Source organism: Dreissena polymorpha, unplaced genomic scaffold (assembly GCF_020536995.1).
Source record: "Dreissena polymorpha isolate Duluth1 unplaced genomic scaffold, UMN_Dpol_1.0 chrUn006, whole genome shotgun sequence".
Classification (NCBI taxonomy): Eukaryota; Metazoa; Mollusca; class Bivalvia; order Myida; family Dreissenidae; genus Dreissena; species Dreissena polymorpha.
The window spans coordinates 545001-565797 of NW_026273320.1; the positions used below are offsets into that span (position 1 = coordinate 545001).

At 36.8% G+C, this 20797-nt stretch overlaps 2 protein-coding genes across 2 annotated transcripts in view; one reads left to right on the forward strand and one right to left on the reverse strand.

Annotated features, from left to right (window-relative positions):
- LOC127863367 (uncharacterized) overlaps window positions 1–6807 on the forward strand; it is a 10568-nt gene extending 3761 nt beyond the window's left edge. The window contains exons 2-3 of the mRNA XM_052402863.1: window positions 4035–4238; window positions 5385–6807. Of these exons, the coding sequence (XP_052258823.1) occupies window positions 4035–4238; window positions 5385–5610 (430 nt within the window). The 3' untranslated portion in view covers window positions 5611–6807. The remainder of the gene's footprint in view (window positions 1–4034; window positions 4239–5384) is intronic.
- A 6319-nt stretch (window positions 6808–13126) lies between these two features.
- LOC127863368 (YEATS domain-containing protein 2-like) overlaps window positions 13127–20797 on the reverse strand; it is a 40562-nt gene continuing 32891 nt past the window's right edge. Inside the window, exons 14-19 of the mRNA XM_052402864.1 lie at window positions 20505–20643; window positions 19405–19584; window positions 16778–16890; window positions 15729–15803; window positions 14868–14932; window positions 13127–13947 (exon numbers count right to left, since the gene is read on the reverse strand). Of these exons, the coding sequence (XP_052258824.1) occupies window positions 13824–13947; window positions 14868–14932; window positions 15729–15803; window positions 16778–16890; window positions 19405–19584; window positions 20505–20643 (696 nt within the window). The 3' untranslated portion in view covers window positions 13127–13823. The remainder of the gene's footprint in view (window positions 13948–14867; window positions 14933–15728; window positions 15804–16777; window positions 16891–19404; window positions 19585–20504; window positions 20644–20797) is intronic.

Consider the following 20797-nt stretch of genomic DNA (forward strand, 5'->3'; position numbering starts at 1 on the left):
TCAATCGTTTCGCGTTGCAACGCTTTATCATATTTAGGTTTTTAAATCGTCAAAAGATGCATATAATGGCTATATTATACAATGGCAAATGTTCAGTAATACTATTTCCTCACAAATATCATAACTAAACCGAAAATTTGCGAATCTGAAACAACTTTTTTCAATTTTGTCAATTTACCAAATCTTGAAAAGATCCCTTTAATTTGAAAAACTATTTTCAATGTCAGTTGTATGTTTATATTTATTTATACTACGCGATTGATGATTTTTTTACAATGTCTAAAGAAAACGTGTCTATATCCCTACATTTCGTGGTGATGAAAGACTTTCACGTATTTAAAGGTAGCGTACGTTTTTAACGTTCATAAGCTATACTCGTTTTACGTGACATTTGACGGACATTGATATTTGACATTTGTGACCTTTTGACACCTTTATAGTTTCTTTTACTCTATATAGTAATGTGCGAAAGAAGCGGGTGCATAAATGTTAACTTGCACATTATACTGAAAATGTAACGCCTTACATTAAAACAATGTTTTTAAGATACAAATACCCTTCTGGACATGGTCATATACATGGTCATATACGTTTAATAACTGTAAGGGGTGATACCATGTAATGCGTTCAATAAATCATTATAAAACATACATAGAAATAACTATAGTTCACAGTTCTTGATTTTATATTTTGTAATGACCATACTACTGACGCCCTGGGGATTAAGACGACCATGATAAAGCTTGCGATACACGACAATTTTGTGATTATTTTTACAAGGGATCTAGACAAACTTTTCCTTTTTTTACCCGCAAGCGATTGGTGTGCGCGGCTGTTTTTTTTTATCGTTTTGTAAGACCATTTTTGACAGCATAATATCTGACAGTCCGATCAGTGAGATTAAATAAGATTGTGGCGTTCTGTGTGTGGGTTTTGATCCCTGAAAACCTTCAAACACGCGCGTGTCAAGATTTTATCAACTGGTCTTTGTTTGAATTAGAAACACAACAACAATGCATTCAGTATATTTCCTTACAAGACTTACGCAAATAATTTATGAAATGGGAGGCTCCATGCTCAATTTAGACAATTACCCGGAAGAGTTTTTGACAAAAACATCCTGTTGTAAAGGGAACCATACAAACAATATGTTTTCGCATGTTCAAATTTAAGTAAACAATGGAAAGTCGTACTTTTTCTTTACATTCACAGTTTAAGAAACCATAAATTTGTAAAATAAAATGAAATTATAAACGAAATGAAATCTGCAACAAATACACGAATAACGCCTATTGCTCAACTGTCATGTCAAAACAAGTCTGGATATATAAATTGAACAATGTCCAAGAAAACCATGGTTTTCAAATGGCAGTCGACGTAAGGATATCTAAGATCGGATAAATTATGCGCCCGGTAGAGAGCTTAAGAACAATAATATCAGGTTAAATGCCCACTGTCATTAAATGCCATTTATCTGTGGGGACATGTCAGCCAATGACCTAATTTATGTCAAATTTGACTCTGACTGCAATTTCGGACCGTTTGTTCAAGTCCTCGTATTTCATACCTCTATTGTGGAAAGAGTTTGGTTTCAGGGCAACACGCTGGCGGTACATTTTGTTGTTAGAAACATGTAGAGGCCCCGTCGGATTTACCCGCTATGGTGTTTCTCGTATTACATGGCTGGATTGCATTTCTTCCGTAAGGAAAATAAAGTTGAACCATAATTGATCACCATGTCATGGCAAGACATGTTACGATTTGCATACGGTTCCCATATGTCTTATGTGAAACGGTGTTGTCCTGTAAAAAAGTGACGAATTTCATTATTGTTCACAGAACATCGTGTATGTTTACTTTTCATAGTGTACAACGCCGTATTTCATTGTGTACAATGCCGTATTTCATTGTGTACAATGCCGTATTTCATTGTGTACAACGCCGTATTTCATTGTGTACAATGCCGTATTTCATTGTGTACAACGCCGTATTTCATTGTGTACAATGCCGTATTTCATTGTGTACAACGCCGTATTTCATTGTGTACAATGCCGTATTTCATTGTGTACAATGCCGTATGATCAAAACAAAACGCTTTTTGTTAACTAGGACACGACCCGAGACATAAATGAACAGACAAAGCGATGTTTCGGTTTGTGATCGCTTATCCTCGGTAAAAAAATAGTCTACGCTGATTACATTTTTTAAACTATAAATACGTTAAGCTCGCTGTGTAACACCTGTAAGTTAACGTACATTATAGTCTGATAGACCTTGGCGTTCTTTTTGGAGGAACATTTTACTTTCTTTATATAGATTGTCAAACTGTACCGAGAGAGTGACATATAGGTTACCGTTTTGAGAATGGTATTTTCGAACACGCTGATCTCTGACATGACAGAACGACACATATACAGATCGACGTTTTGACAATGGTATTTTCAAGCAGACTGATCTCTAACATGTTTTCAGAACCTTCATGCTATCGCAACTTCTTAATGTCTTTGAATATGCAAAGAAAGATCCGATTTAAATAAACCCCAACAAACTTAACTTTATTCGGCATAAACCCATCAAACAGCAATTAAGTGGCTTATATGGGCTTTTCACAGATTTTGGCATGTATTGAAGTTTGTCATTTAATGTTTTATATTGATAAATGTAAATATTGGATTTAAAAGTTCCAGTAAAAAATCAAGAATAAAATTTTAAAAAGTAAACCTCAACAGCGCTCGAACCAATGTCCCCCGGAGTCCTAGATTAAAAGTCTACCACTTAGACCACTCGGCCATCCGTGCTCATACAATGATGGTTGTATTTTATACATTATGTAAGCACTCCTCGTAGTTTCACAAAAAATAACGATAACAACAGATCTCTCCAAATTATTCAATCGTTCCGCGGTGCAACGCTTCATAATTTTCAGGTTTTTAAATCGTCAAAAGATGCGTGTAATGGCTATTTTAGAGCATAATAAATGTTCAGTATTACTGTTTCCTCACAAATATCATAACTAAATCGAAAATGTGCGAATCTGAAACAACTTATTTTAAATTTTGTCAATTTACCAAAACGTGAAAAGGCCCCTTTAATGATGCAGACGTAAGTGATTTAGACATTTACCAATAATTTAATGATCTTATGTAGGTTCCTTTCTTGTCAACTGTCATGTCACATCCCTTGGCGCTTTGATTTCCAACATGACCATGGCACATTTCTGTGTTCATGAATGACCGATAATTTTGATGGCTAAATAATCATTTTCATTTTGTCGTTCACTATAGAGCGTAACTGACCACCTTTTCAAGAATTTGTTTAAAAAATCGGCGATTAAAATTAACTTAAAATTAAACACAATGGATTTAATTTCGGTTTAATTAGCTAATGAATTCAATTAACATGTCATTACCCTTCTCTTTTCGTATGCGGAATAGTGCACATCGTCGTAACCCACGTTTACTCAATACGCAATGCATTGAAATAATGTAATGACATAAGAAAATATGCCGGTACTGTTGGTTCCGACAATGCTTTTTCACGGCTCTCGACATTTGATTTAAAAAATGCAGTATACATGGCACTTACATGTGCTCATAAATTGACCCATTTGGCTTAATAAATTTTTCTCTGAACCAGTGCTCTTTATTTTGCATTTAACTGGCCATGCTGTCTTTTGCGCTACTTTATTTACATTTGGAATGGCTTAATGACTTTAAAAATATGTATATAAGCATAATTATTTAACAACATTTAACTTATTCACCCCTTAATTTAATTGTAAATGACTCAATAACGCTTTGATGGTTAATCAATAGTAATCGCCATGAACCTTCTCTTTACTCCGAGACGCAGTGGATAAGGTCCGTCAAGCAACGGGAGGTCATGGATTCGATCTCATAAGACACCAAATACTGGTTCTACCCAGGAAACTGACTCGAGAGTGTTTGTATAATACTTTGTCTTTTGATGCAACGGAGCTTAAATAAATAGGTTTAAACTACGGTACCCATAACTGAATTATTGGCTGCTTTCAGAGACGATGTTCAGAAGGTATTCGACAAGTACACGGTGAACTTTGTGCGCCGCCTCAACAAGGACACGGCGTTAGAGATGCTGGCCAAGGAGTTTAAGTTGGAGGGTGCGCGCGCAGAACTCATGTTCGAAATGTTCGACAAGGACCGCAACAACATTCTCAGCGCGTGGGAGTTCTACCTCTTCTACGCGTCATTCGGATACGAGTAAGTGCACGTGAACTCGAGGGTCTCCTGTCAGAATCGTGTTAGAAGTACTGTGAGCAACGCATTAATCCAACATAGCAATATAATTATTGCATACGTCGCTCATATGCATTTATATGGTTCATTTGTATGTACTATGCTACTATACATCGCGCACTTGTTTACGAAGACATGCTAACTAGGCGTATGAAATTTGTTTGGTCGGAAGATGGCTTACGAGCATTGGCAAATAACAGATCATTCTTTAGTTTTCAAAATAAAAAAACTCAAAAAGGTTATGCGTTTTTTTAAGCACAATGATGAAGAATAATTGTTCAGTTGTTTTACTGGTATCACTACTAGAACAAGCACAGTCTTTAAGCGCGTAGAACAGTTTATCTCTTATCACTACTGTAGCTTTAGTAACTAGTTTAAGTTAGATGGATCTATGGAACTTATTATTAAACGATCTGTTTCATCTATCAAGTATATTATCTGATTTGTGTAAGTACTTGTATAACAGTTTTTGCGGTAATTTACTTGTTCAGTAGCCTATTTACTTCGCTAGGCCTATAAAAGTAACGAATTTATGCCGTATTTGTCAGCTTCTCTAACAATTTTACATTCATGTTTTGCTGTATCATTGAATACACATCTTATCAATTGTTCACTAGGTCGACACAGATTGTTAAAATGAAATCGTAGACATGTGTGCGCTCACTTGTGATGTAAGTTCTACCGCGGTGTCACGGTTTTACGACCAGAAATCGAATTAGACATGAACTTTTATGAACAGTTTATGTTTTTAAATGCATGTAGTGTAAAATAATGTTAACAAACGTTGAACACTTATCCCACGATGGCAAATTTGTTACAATTACAAAGCAGTCATTCACCACATACGCTGAAATTATTTGAACATGAAGCTTTTTCAGAACAATTGTTAATTACGGCTATGTTTAAACAACGCAACTTTTTATTTATAGTCGGTGTTTTAAAAAAGCTTAAAGACCTTAAATGAAAATCGAAGTAATGCATGTAGTGAATGTGCTGTTTCAATACTCTGTTTTTAGAAATGATACGCGAATATTTATGTTTGTTAAAGTTAAGTGAGCAAACATGGTTTTGTATTAAGTACGGTATTAATCGTGTGAGTTTTTGTTTCAGAGCCAACGCGTACCTAGACAAATACGAGGCGCTGCAGGGCGGCTCGGGGTCGGCGGACGTGGCGGGGGCCTGGGACTTTCTAAAGGGGCTCAAGACCCTTTCCGGTCGGCCCTTCGAGGACGATGAACTCGAGACGACCATGAAGAGCATCATGGGAGAGGAGAAAGTGCTCGACCAGAAACGCTTCATTGAGCTCATCAGCCGTATTAAGTTAACGCGAAATTAACGATTTATAAACTACAACATAGGCCGTGTTTTTATAAGAATGTTGGATTTCACGTGGGTCTGTTGAAGGATATTACGGTAGATTTTTTTTACAGTTGAGCAGAGCAGCAGATCAAGAGTAGGAATATCCTATAAACAGGCTGGCAGAGGGAAATTGTGGCTTAATGGACACAATGATTGTGAGAACATGAACATGTTTGCTTTATTTAATTAACGAAATGTATTTGCTTCAGCCTCACTTATTTAACGTGATGTTCTCAGTGCTTGCAGTTTTTTCCGCGTAAGTATCACACTATCGGTAAATTAATTGTGCTCTTACATTCCACGTTTCAATACCATTTAAATGTGTTCCTTTCAACATTGAACATGCGTGAATTTACTTAAGTATCGTTTTATCAACCATCAGTTTCGTTATAGACCATCGTTGGTTTAGTAATTTATATGCATGTGCTTTAATAACTGTTTTATCAAACTCTTTCTGCGCATTACTTATTAGGTTGTATTTCATATCTTTTTTTTTATAAGCAAAGATGTTAGTTTATTACTATATGGATATTTAAAGAAATATCTTCGTTAAAGTTTGTCAATATTTGACAGAACTACACCTTTAGTGACGTTTGATTTTATTGAGACGCCGTCTGTGAAAACCGGCGTTAATGCATGTGCGCAACGCAGGTCGCATAGGCTAATCTGGGACGACACTTTCCGCCTTGGTTGGATTTCGTTTTATTAGAGACTCATTTAAAACAGAAAATTCCATAAAGCAAAGTGTCGTCCCTGATGCGGACTGAACATGCTAATCTGGGACGATGCATTAAGCCTGGTTTTCACAAAGCGCGTCTCATTTGGGAATGTCATCTTAACCGATCACTCATTCCACACGATTTCTGTTGTTGATACACAACTATGTTAGCGAGTTCATGTGCATATAATTATTTTTATTATGACATTTACTACCAGTAGAAGGCGTTGTGTTGTATAGTTATTTTAGAATTGTTGGCTATTCATATAAAACACTGAATACATGTACGTTACATCTGGAAAATCATGAACATGTACTGGTATGTTCTTATTCCACATCCTCCATAACATACATTCTTCATTTTGGTTTAAATTAATGTATCAAAATGCGTTTTACCTGTATAAAACTTGTTATTTTTAATACAAAATACATGGATAAACAATTTAAAAAACTAAACGTCGTCATTATTTCTATTGTAAAGGTTCAAAGTACTGGTAATTGTATCCGGTATATCTATTACATCTATTAACGTGGTCGGTCTTTGAGTCACTTTTACTAAAGTGATGTCGACAGATGTTCCCCAATATTATGATCAAAGGAACTGTATAAACAATTATCAAATCCAGGAAGAATTACATGCATGGAAACTTATGACCATCCACTGACAGTGACCAACATTTGAAATTACTATGTCCATTTCTTGACAGGTTTATAGTCTGAACATTTGTTTTAAGTTCGCTCCACAATTGCATGTCGAAGTTTACAGAAACATGATACTGTAAAACAACAGCACCGCATAGCAGGTGCCAACGCTCGGCTGTGGTTGCAGTTTTGAATAAATGAAAGCTTGTCAGAAGAAAAGTTGTAGGTGGAAGCACTTTGATTTTAGAGCCTATGTAAAAGTTTTATATTAGAGGTCACAGTGACCTTGTTATCCATAAATGGGTGTGGCATGTAGAACTCATCAAGGTGTAGCTGCATATGAAGTTTTAAAGTTGTAGATGGAAGCACTTTGATTTGATAGCCAATGTTAAGGTTTTAGCACGACGCGGACAAGCTGGCTATGACAATACCTCGGGTTTTCTCTAAAAAAAGCCGAGCTAATAAGACAGAATACTGAAATTTATTAATTAATACTTCTTTCACTTCTTCTTCTCAAACATCTTACACATGGAGTCCAGAGGCAAGGATGAAACAGATGGTTTTCAGTGCCATCTCCAACTGTCAGTACAGCTTCCCTGTACATGCTCAAAGGTTCCGGCCATACACGTTTCCTCTATGGTTGATAGTGCCTGCATTCATAAAGAATGTTCAGCCGTTTGGTCAGGCCCTCCTCAGGGGTACTTTAGAGGCGCCACAAGGTGGAGTTCTGGTTGTGGTAGGTTTTCGGCCTGTATCTCTCCTGACCTGTCACCTAGCTCCATAGGGCAAGTTCAAAGGACCAATTAAAACTAAAACCTGGGGGTGGATTCATTGTGGCATGGAGCCTTGCACTACACCTGCCTGATTGGACTTCACAAGGCAGTGCGTTCCCGTTGTCTTCAACGACAGATGCCATGTTTCTCAGTGTTGGTTGACACCATGGTTCTATATAGTCTGCTGTGTGGTGCGGTGGTCAAGTGGTAACACATTGGTCTACCATTCCAGATGTCCCCGGTTCACTTCTCGGCCAGGGCACTGGAAATTTCAGAAATGCTTGAAGTGTGTCCCACCCAACTAGAGAAGTACACTGTAACTCCAATATAACGTGCTCCGTTATAACGCTGAATCCAATATAACGCGGGGGGTGCTTGGATCCCATTTTTTCTCCAACCTTCCATTTGATTTCTGATTCAAATCAGTATTATGCAACTGTACTGGTATGAAACCCAGGTAATTCTTGCGTGTATCGGTGCTATACACTGAGCACGTAAAAGAACCAAGGGATCTATTCGCAAAGAGCTAGGGTATCGCACCCGGATTCCTTGTATCCCAATACTGTCTCTTCTGCATGCTGTCTTTTCAGCAAACAAAATAAATCCGCGAGGTCAAAATAACAAGAGGGCCATGATGGCCCTGTATCGCTCCACTGTTTTTTATGCGATAAAAGCGTGCAATGCGCATGGGTTGAAATGTACTCAAGCATGTGACTTTCTCTTTCTATCCCTCGTCCCACTGGGCGCTTAAAGTTGGAAGGGTGAGCATTTATATACATAAATTTGGCCCCAGGGGCATAATTTAAACAAACTTGGTAGAGAACTATAAGATGTCACTACATACCAAATTTGGTAGCCCTAGGCCCAATGGTTATGGACAGGAAGATTATATAAGCATATGTTCAGTTTTGTGACCCCCCGGGGCAGGGTCAAATTTTAGCCCAAGGATATAATTTGAACAAATTTGTTAGAGGACTATTAGATGTCACTACATACCAAATTTAGTAGCCCTAGGCTCTATAATTATGAACAAGATTTTTAAAGTTTGCACAAAATAGGCCTTATTTAAGCATATGTTCATTTTTGTGACCCCCGGGACAGGGTTAAATTTGACCACAGGGGCATAATTTGAAAAAACTTGGTAGAGAACTTAAAGATTTTAATACATACAAAATTTGGTAGAAATAGGCCCAATGGTTATGGACAAGAGAATTTTTTTAAGTTTGCACAAAATAGGCCCAATATAAGCATAATTATGTTCAATTTTGTGACCCCTGGGGAACTGTCAAATTTGATCCCAGGGGCATAATTTGAAGAATTTTGGTAGAGGACTATTAGATGTCACTACATACCAAATTTGGTAGCCCTATGCCATACGGTTATTGACAAGAAAATTTTGAAAGTTTGCGCAAAATAGGCCTTATTTAAGCGTATGTTCATTTTTGTGACCCCTGGGGCAGGGTCAAATTTTGCCCCAGGGGCATAATTTGAATAAACTAAGTAGAGAACTATTAGATGTCACTACATACCGCATTTGGTAGCCCTAGGCCCTACGGTTATGGACAAGAAATTTTTTAAAGTTTGCACAAAATAGGCTTTATATAAGCATATGTTAATTTTTGTGACCCCCGGGGAAGGGTCAAATTTGATCCCAGGGGCATAATTTGAACAAATTTGGTAGAGGACTATTAGATGTCACTACATACCAAATTTGGTAGCCCTATGCCATAAGAAGAAAAGAAAATTTTGAAAGTTTGCACAAAATAGGCCTTACTTAAGCGTATGTTCATTTTTGTGACCCCCGGGGCAGGGTCAAATTTGACCCCAGGGGCATAATTTGAACAAACTAAGTAGAGAACTATTAGATGTCACTCAATACTGAATTTGGTAGCCCTAGGCACTACGGTTATGAACAAGAGATTTTTAAAGTTTGCACTAAATAGGCTTTATATAAGCATATGTTCATTTTTATGACCCCCGGGGCAGGGTCAAATTTGACCCCAGGGGCATAATTTGTACAAACTAAGTAGAGAACTATTAGATGTCACTACATACCAAATTTGGTAGCCCTAGGCCCTACGGTTATGGAAAAGAAATTTTTTAAAGTTTGCACCAAATAGGCTTTATATAAGCATATGTTCATTTTTGTGACCCCCGGGGCAGGGTCAAATTTGACCCCAGGGGCATAATTTGTACAATTTTGGTAGAGGACTATTAGATGTCACTACATACCAAATTTGGTAGCCCTACGCCATACGGTTATGGACAAGAAAATGTTGAAAGTTTTCACAAAATAGGCCTTATTTAAGCGTATGTTCATTTTTGTGACCCCCAGGGCAGGGTCAAATTTGACCCCAGGGGCATAATTTGAACAAACTAAGTAGAGAACTATTAGATGTCACTACATACCAAATTTGGTAGCCCTAGGCCCTATGGTTATGAACAAGAAATTTTTAAAGTTTGCACAAAATAGGCCCAATATAAGCATATGTTCATTTTTGTGACCCCCAGGGCAAGGTCAAATTTGACCCCAGGGGCATAATTTGAACAAATTTGGTAGAGGACTATTAGATGTCACTACATACCAAATTTGGTAGCCCTATACCATACGGTTATGGACAGATTTATAAAATTTGCACAAAATAGGCCTTATTTAAGCGTATGTTCATTTTTTTGAGCCCTGGGGCAGGGTCAAATTTGACCACAGGGGCATAATTTGAACAAACTAAGTAGAGAACTATTAGATGTCACTAAATACTGAGTTTGGTAGCCCTAGGCCCTAAGGTAATGAACAGAAAGATTTTCAAAGTTTGCACAAAATAGGCTTTATATAAGCATATGTTCATTTTTGTGACCCCCGGGGCAAGGTCAAATTTGACCCCAGGGGCATAATTTGAACAAATTTGGTAGAGGACTATTAGATGTCACTACATACCAAATTTGGTAGCCCTATGCCATACGGTTATGGACAGAAGATTTTTAAAGTTTGCACAAAATAGGCCTTATTTAAACCTATGTTCATTTTTGTGACCCCCGGGGCAGGGTCAAATTTGACCCCAGGGGCATAATTTGAACAAACTAAGTAGTGAATTATTAGATGTCACTACATACCGAATTTGGTAGCGCAAGGCCTACGGTTATGGACAAGAAAATGTTTAAAGTTTGCACAAAATAGGCCCAATATAAGCATATGTTCATTTTTGTGACCCCCGGGGCAGGGTCCAATTTTGACCCCAGGGGCATAAATTGAACAAATTTGGTAGAGGACTATTAGATGTCACTACATACCAAATTTGGTAGCACTAGGCCCAATGGTTATGGACAGAAGATTTTTAAAGTCTGCACAAAATAGGCTTTATATAAGCATATGTTCAATTTATTGACCCCCGGGGCGGGGTCAAATTTGACCCCAGGGGCATCATTTGAACAAATTTGAAAGAGGTTCACCCCAGGAACATTTGTGAGAAGTTTTATCAGAATTGGACTTGTAGTTTAGGAGAAGAAGATGTTTAAAGAAAAAGTTAACGCACTGACGCACGCACGGACGACAGACACAGGACCATGACATAAGCCCCGCTGGCCTCTGGCCAGTGGAGCTAAAAACATACATACAGTGTAGTTTGGTACTTCTGACTTCAATATGTGGGGTTTCCTTCAGGGTTAACTCACCATTAGCTCAGGGAGCAGTTTCACCTTCTTACATTTCAAAAATACATTAATATTTTTCCATGATTGTTATGTAAATGTATGCTCAAGTGAACTAAAACTACACACACCAATTCAAATAAACAAAATAACATATAAAAGCTTTTATTATAATCTAACTCAAGAGATATCAATTCATTAAAAACAAGTCAGTAATAACGTTGCAAGTGCATGCACAATATAATATAAATTACATAGTTCGGAAGACTTTCATACAAGTCAAAATACAACTGAGTCGCTTTCTGAGAAAACTGGGCATAATGCATGTGTGTTAAGTGCCGTCCCAGATTAGCCTGTGAAATCCGCACAGGCTAATCAGGGACGACACTTTCCGCTTTTGTGGTATTTTTCGTTTAAAGAAAGTCTCTTCTACGCGAAAATCCAGTTAAGGCGGAAAGTGTTGTCCCTAATTAGCCTGTGCGGACTGCACAGGCCAATCTGGGACAACACTTTACGCACATGCCTTATGCCCAGTTTTCGCAGAACAAGACACAACTGATTACAAATCCAGTTGGTAACTTTTGTCAATTTTTATATGACTGTGCTTGTATTGACATTATTGGGTAACAAGACTAGACAGTTAAGTAGGTAATGAAAATAATCTTCATGGTGATTACAATCAGAGATTCCCCCCCGGACAAGAGCCGTTGTATATTATTATTTAATGTAATCACAAGGAACATAGAAAAAACCTAGTTTTCATTCTTTTACCTGAATTAAAATGATGTTTGCACATAAGGTACCTACATACGCACTTTTAGTAGACTATGCCAATCAAACCTTTATTTAGTTATCAAGATTTTTATAATTTAGTAACCATAATCTTGCCGAGACCTGTATGTCCAAAAAATGCAAAGCGTACAGAAGCTTGGTCTGCTTGTAAGATACCTACACACACAATGTCCATGCAGTACCTCCATGAAAACTCAAGTTATTGAGTGGAAACTGTTTAAGATACTGTGACCTTGACCTAATTAACCCTTAAGACAATCCCAAGCTAGGTATCCTTGCAATCATGTTACATCCAAAGTTTTTTTTCCATATTTGTCAATGCAAACTGAAGTTATTGACCGGAAAACACCTGTTTGAATGAAGCTGCCTGCCTGCCAGTCTGACAAAAAAACTGAATTTTCAACTGTTTTGAAAACATGGTTAATGAAGTGATGTTATATTAAAGCGGGTATATACGATTTTGTCAAATATTTATGAATTTATATAAACTGTGTAAAAATCTTATTATATATATATTTCAATATAAATTAAAATAAAAGTTAAGAAGAACATATGTCGAAAAATGCGAAATAAGCCAGATATTTAATTCTGAAATTGAAAACGGCTGTACAGCCGAATTCGCCAGCATGTATACCATACATGTACGATGTGCATCTAAACTTAGTTTAACGGTTTATTTGAATTCCTGCAACGATATCTATTCATACGACACACGAACACTATCTCCGATCCTAATACAAAGACGAATGCTTCGGTTATTGTAGGAAAATATGTACGTCGGGGCGCTAATTTGTCTTTGCTGCATTTTATGAAATTCGGCTTTAATGTATAATTTTTCTTGCCTATTTTGTGTTATTGTAACATATTTTATCAATATATTACAATTAAACACATATAAAAAATCGTATATATCCGCTTTAATACAGCATTTTTGACATGAAAACTGCCTAAGATTAGTTAAATCTAATAGATTATACTATGAGAAGTTCAAGTGTCAATTAGGAAATTTATACATGTCCATGTCTCAGGAGATGGGGCAGAGGCTATGCAAAGTAATCCATTAGGAGACAGGGGTCTACATAGAGTGATTGCTTGGTTGGTTGGGCCTTGACAACGGGTTCTGTCTTAAGGACTGTCGTCAGTAATTTGAAGGCCTTAGGAGTGTCATCTGTCTTGTTTGTTGGGCTGAGAGAGTGTCATCCATAAAAGGCTTGTGTAATCTATCGAAAGTCTCTTTAGTTTAGTAAGTTTGTGGCGCCTGGGACCAGATAGTGTCATACGTAAGAGCGTTGTGTAATCTGTCATTTTGACGGGCCCAGATAGTCATCCATAAAAGGGTAGTGTGATCTGTCAGACAATCTTTAGTAAGTTTGTGGCGCCTGGGACCAGATAGTGTCATACGTAAGAGGGTTGTGTAATCTGTCATTTTGCAGGGCCCAGATAAAGTCATCCATAAAAGGGTAGTGTGATCTGTCAGACAACTTTTTGTAAGTTTGTGGCGCCTGGGCCTAGATAGTGTCATACGTGAGAGGGTTGTGTGATCTGTCATTTTGCAGGGCCCATATAAATTCATCTATAAGAGTGTTGTGTGATCTGTCAGTTGTTGAGGTCTGAGGCCTGTCATCTCTCTGTGCGTGGCATAGGAACATCGGGTACACCCATGTATTTGTTGGTGAGGAAGTCTGCCACTGGGAGATTCTCTAGAGCCAGGAACACGTCTGCCACACCCACAGTGTCCGGGTACCTGCAACAAGCAACCAGCATCAGGGTTATAAACTGGAACAAGCAACCAGTATCAGGAACTATGGCACTGCCACAAAATCTAGATTTCACATGTTTAACTATTTATTTAATTTCAATGTTATTCATTTAAAGAAATATGCAGCCCAAGATATCTACACACAAAACTGAAGAACATTACAATCATTTAAACTCAGTTTTATATTTAATAACAGTGACCTTGACATTGATCTGGCTGTCCTGAATGCTATTCCAAGCTAGGTTTGTATGTTAGCAACAAATGAAGAAAATTCAGCACAATACCCCCTCCTATTGATAATGAGACTGTTAATTGAAACCATTTCTGTATGTTTAGTTAAAGTGATCTTCAGCTATAACCAATTTGCCACAAATGTAACCCCAAGCTAGGCATGCATTTAAGCTACCTGCACAAAAAAGTGCTGCCAAATACCTTCATAAAAACTATTATTTTTTTGGCAGTAACAATGATGTTGACACAACTAGTATTAAATCCAGTCACATGATTGGTTTCCATGAAAAAACATTCTTCAAGATTGGTTGATGCAAACTACAGAAACATAATTGAAGCCACATGTTTATCACATCCTTAAACTTAACATGAACAGCAAAAGCAGTCAATCAGCATTATTTTCCTTTTCAGTACCGTCATCTTTTTCTCTTCTTTATCATCTCTTTATTATCAATCTTAGAGCCATTATCATTTCTGTCACCATGATTGTTAATGTTTCCTTGAACATCATTATGATTATACAACAATTATCAGAAGTCTCCTAATTATCAACATCATCTTTGTCAATTTCAACATAATTACAATAATAAGGTAGCTTAATTGGATACATGTTATGCAGCATCAATCAATAAACATTTTTTCCTTACAAGATTCAATCTAAATTAATATCTTACCTCCCCATATTGACTTGCAATGCAAATGTTTTTCGTAGAATATCTTCCATAAACTGTTCCATTGCCTGAGAAAACAATGCACATTTACATAAACAATGTTACATAGTAGCGAATTAAAACATACCATTATTGCAAGATATCTTTGCAACCTATTAAGATGTTAGAAATTTGTCTGATAAACAAATTATATTGACTGAAACTCACCCAAACAACCTCCTGCAGAGATCCATGGATAGCATTTACACTTAATACCATCATAATAAAATGAGCCGCGTTCTGAGAAAACTAGGCATAATGCTTGTGCGTAAAGTGTCATCTTAGATTAGCCTGTGCAGTCTGCACAGGCTAATCAGGGACGACACTTTCCGCTTTTATGGTATTTTTAGTTTCAAGAAAGTCCCTCCTTAAAGAAAATCAAGTTAAGGCGGAAAGTGTCGTCCCTGATTAGCTGTGCAGACTGCACGGATAATATGGGATGACACTTTACGCGCATGCATAAAGCCCAGTTTTCTCAGAACAAGGCTCAAATGTAAGAGGCATAGTGCAAAACCCATTTATTAGATCTGAAATGTGATAAGAATGGCTTACCTTTTATATATTATGAATTTTCATTTAATTTAACAATCTTAAGTCATGTGTTTTTATTAATAATAATTAAAGAACCAGATAGAAACCATGCAACCATGCAACCATGTCAATTAGCGAATGTAAGTGAGTTGTTTGCAAGTTGAGCCTCACACAAAAGTACTAGTTTAATAAGGAACAAGACTTGCAAGTGTTTTGATATTCCCCTGACATAGGAAACCAACAAGGAAAGAAAATAATGTAGGTTTAAATGAAATGTAGAGGGTTTAATATCACCTTATAGAGCGTGCCATGGGTGACAGTTGCCATGTATCCTGGAGACACCAGTGTCGGAGAAAGACAAACACCCACCTGAAATATATATATATACCCAAATGATCAACAACAAAACAACTTACAAGTTACAAAAGATACCAAGAGGATTTAATTTTAAATGCGCATACAACTTAATAGACTAAACAAGCTTGATTTTAGTATTGTATTTTTCTTCCTCAGTTAGTTCTACTCTCTCACACTACATTATTTTGAGACCAAACCAAACAATTGTCTAAAATTCTGTTTTAATCACATTGATGCCGACTTTGTCAGATTTCTTTTAATCCTTTTATTTACAATTGCACAAAGTTTTGTTCTTGTAGGAGATCATTTGTATAATTTGAAACTGTATAGAATGAATAATTGTGTAATTTTGAGCACTGTTGGTGTTCTAGCATTGTCTCACTAAAATACTGTACATAGTAATGTTGCTATGTATTGTCAATGAATTGTCAGTGACAGTGGTTACATACATTTGTTAACTGATCAACATTGATTAAAAAAAGGAGACAATGTAAACATAAATTCCTCCAATTGCTTGTTATGAAAATATTCCATGTTACCTTTTGCATAGTGAGTCTTCAACATTCATCTTCTGAACACATAATAGATCACATTGCTCAAAACTTTTGTCAACATGAATGTTGTACTGTACTGTACTGCCAAGATATATGAGCCTTGCTCTGGAAAAACAGGGTTAAATGCATGTGCGTAAAGTGTCGTCTCAGATTAGCCTGTGCGTAAAGTGTCATCTCAAATTAGCCTGTGCGTAAAGTGTTGTCTCAGATTAGCCTGTGCAGTCCGCACAGACCTGCTCAGGGACGACACTTTCCGCCTAAATTTGATTTTCACTAAGAAGAGACTTCAATTAAACAAAAAAAAACTAGCAATGCTGAAAGTGTTGTTCCTGTGTTGACTGCACAGGCTAATCTGGGATGACACATTACATATATGCATTCAACCTCGTTTCCCATGCTTCATGATTAAAATTAAATTAAATGTATATGAACCTTTTGGGCCACAAGTTCCACAAAAATGGAGCCATCACACAAGGGCAGCAACTCTGTATCTCCCATCACTGCAGCCTCCTCTACTGGCCTCTGCTTCACTGGAGCTTTGGATTCTGAAGAAATGAAGAAACTACAGTAAACCATTGAAAACATTAAATGGGACATGTTTGTTTTAAATCATTAATGGTAAACAGACCATGATTAAAAGTAAGTTGGAGATCCTTCCCCAAAATTTTGACTGAATTGTAGAATTATAAGACCAACAAAAACAGGGCAACTATACTTTATGGAGAGCTTATTTTAACTTCATTTAATTTCATATGAAGACAACGGCAGAACTAATTTAATGATATTTTATACGCACAAGTGGCAATTAAGTATTAGGGATGGGAGATATAAACATTACGGAACAAAAGCAGTACACCTTCCTTGTTGGCAAACAATCGAGCACTTATAATAATGAGCTGAACTCTGAAAAAAAAGGGCGGTATGCATGTGCCTAGTTTGCCCAGGCTTATCATAGACGACACTTTAAGCATTGACTGTTTTTTATTTAAAAGAGACATGTACACTATAAATTCCATAAGCAAAGTGTAGTCATTGATTAGGCTGAGGCAAACTTCACACATCTGGGATGACATTGTATGCATATGCATTAAGAACTATTTTCCAAGAGCTTGGCTGTAATTGGCGTCACACTGAAGTGCTTATGGGAGGAGAAGTTATATACGGATCAATGTATATATTTTTGTTGTCAGAATATCTTGCATAGTGGGGATTTTTTGTGTAAATTTGTGTAAATAAGTACTGCATTTGTGCCTATTACATTAACTACAACATTTATTACCAATAATGCAAAGCTAATTCTTTTAATTAATAACTGATCACAGGGACTGGGCAATAATAAAAGATCACAGGGACTGGGCAAATACGCGAACCGGTGAATATTTCTGGTTTTGTATAAAACAAAACATAATCAAAATATATTTATTTTGTGGTTTTTCTAACAATAGCGCAGACTTTTGCTGTTCGAGTTTTGGTTAACGCGTATTTTCTTCAATTTTACAAGACGACAGCGATTACACGGTTTATTGCTTTATTGATAACCGTTACACTACAGTCACTTATTAATATCTTAGTTATGTGATTTTTCAAGCGGTTCCATAGTGTAATGGTTACAAGCTCGCTTCACATGTGAGAGGCCCAAGGTTCGAGCCCCAGTAGAATCAAAACCTACACAGTTCTGTTCCATTAATGAAAACTGCACACGGATGCCAGTAAAAACAAGAAACCGTCGGAGACGGGTGATGCTCCCCAAAGTTTTTGTGTGTCACAATATTGCACTATATATTCAGATAAAAGGAAACGTCTTGAGGGGCCTAACTTTGGACAAAATAATACGATGGATGGTTTAGCAACTTAAAAAATTCAAAGGGCCATAACTCTCTAAATAAATCATCTAACCAGAACCCATCAATAACATGTGCATCTCCTCAAGGTACTTAAGCTTCCCATAAAGCTTCATTGAATTCCAGTCAGTAGTTGGGGAGAAATAGCCCGGACAAGAATTGCACTATATGTACAGTTTATAGAAAATTTCAAAGGGCCATTTCTCTGTGAAAAATCTTCTGACCATAACCAGCTGATAATATGCACATCTTCTGTTGGTAGTGAAGCTTCCCATAAAGTTTCATTGAATTCCCGTAATAAGTTGCTGAGAAATAGCTCGGACAAGAATTGCACTATATGTACAATGGAAAATTTCAAAGGCCATAACTCTGTGAATAATCATCCGACCAGAACCGGCTGATAATATGCACATCTCCTCTTGGTAGTGAAGCTTCCTATAAAGTTTCATTGAATTCCAGTCATTAGTTGCTGAGAAATAGCCCGGACAAGAATTGCACTATATGTACAGTTATTGGAAAATTTCAAAGGGCCATTACTCTGTGAAAAATCATCCGACCAGAACTGGCTGATAATATGCACATCTCCTTTTGGTAGTTAAGTTTCCAATAAAGTTTCATTGAATTTCGGTCATTAGTTGCTGAGAAATAGCCCGGACAAGAATTGTGCATGGACGGACACACGGAAACAGGGACAGACGAAGCGGCGACTATATGCTTCCCCCCCAAAAAAATTTGGGGGAGCATAAAAAAAGGTAACCCATGTAAATAAAATGAACTATGAAATATTTGGGGGTTACAACACAAAATCATAGATAATGGTTATTTGGGGGTTAAAACACAACACCATAGATAATGGTTATTTGGGGGTTATAACACAAAATCATAGATAATGGTTATACCAGTATCTTTTTCTATTTTGTTTAAAATAATCGGCCAATATATTAATATTTACAGTAGAAAAAAAATGGTTCCATGTAACTTCATTGTGTGCCTTTTACACTGAAATTCCCGACACCCTTTGATGCTTTGCATCAATACTTATCTTGTCATTTGTTTCAATAGATATCAAGTACTTCATGCTGGCTGACTGAAGTGCAGTTAAAATACAGTTCAGAGCAAACATAAGTTGGTGTACATACCGGTATCATCCGTGTGTTAATTCAAGCCATCGTATTACTGATACAATTATAATACACAATAATAAAATTAAAGTACTACCTAATGATGTCACATCCACATCCTCATCGCCACTATCTGAAGACATCACTTCCTGGAGTGGTGTTATTTCTTGTGTCAGTTGGTTGCTATCGGTTACAGAGCTGAACCTCTGGTGCTGCTTGCCAGGGGTCAAGGAGGTTTCACTCTGCAGATCTATGGCTGTTGGATGCAGGGGTCGCTCTAAGGTACAGAATCCAGTTGCAGTAAATAATGGTATAATGGGCTACATATTCAATCACAATAATTGCACATTTTGTATGTTTCTTTAAATAAAGAATAACAGGAAAGTGTTTAATAAAAATGAGCTTACAAATAAAAGGTTAGAAAAACTACGCAGTAAACATCGTTTAAGGTTCTCTAAGGTAATAAATCAAATGTATTCAGCATTCTTCTGATATGCTTTTTATACTATCATTTTCACTTTTTCTGTTTTTATTGTGACACTTAAAGGGATCTTTTCACGCTTTGGTAAATTGACAAAATTGAAAAAAGTTGTTTCAGATTCGCAAATTTTCGTTTTAGTTATGATATTTGTGAAGAAACAGTAATACTGAACATTTACCATGGTCTAATATAGCCATTATATGCGTTGCAACGCGAAACGATTGAATAATTTGGAGAGTTCTGTTTTTGTCGTTAAATTTTGTGAAACTACGAAGATTGCTTATATAAGGTATAAAATACGTATGTATATGTACTTGGCGGAATAGCTCAGTAGGCTAAAGCGTTTTTACTTCAGGACTCTGGCAGGACTCCAGGGGTCACTGGTTCGAAATCTGGTCCGGGCAATGTTCTTTTTCCTTTTTTTAAATTTATTCTTGATTTTTTACTGGAGCTTTTACGATCCAATGTTTACATTTATCGATATAAAGCATTTAATGAATAAGTAAAAAAATGCCAAAATCTGTGAAAAGGCCCCTTTAACAATGAAAATGACTGAAAATCTTGAAAAATATCAAATGAGGTTATGAACATAAACAAAATGATGTAATTATAATGCAAATATTTTCTGTTTCTACGAACTTGATTTCCCCCATTGTTTTAAAGTTTAATGTTCTTGAAGCTGGACAATGTCAATGTGCATATTATTGCAGTGTTACCCAGGTAGTGTGGACTGTAGGAGTGGATTCTACACCATGTCAGTATCTGTCTGGTGGACCACATGGTCTCCCCATGGAAGATGACACCCTCCGTGAGGTAAGACCTCAAGTACCGCCTTACAGCAGAGGCTCGCTGCCACTGTATACCAGAGAGAAGATTTATTACTCTACACAATTTGATGTGTGTGTGGTCTCTTAGAAAATCAAATTAAATTTAAGACTTTTCTTACTACATTAAAGTTTTGAAGCCTTCATTTCCAACCTTAAGATAGTGATGAGCAGCAAACAGCATT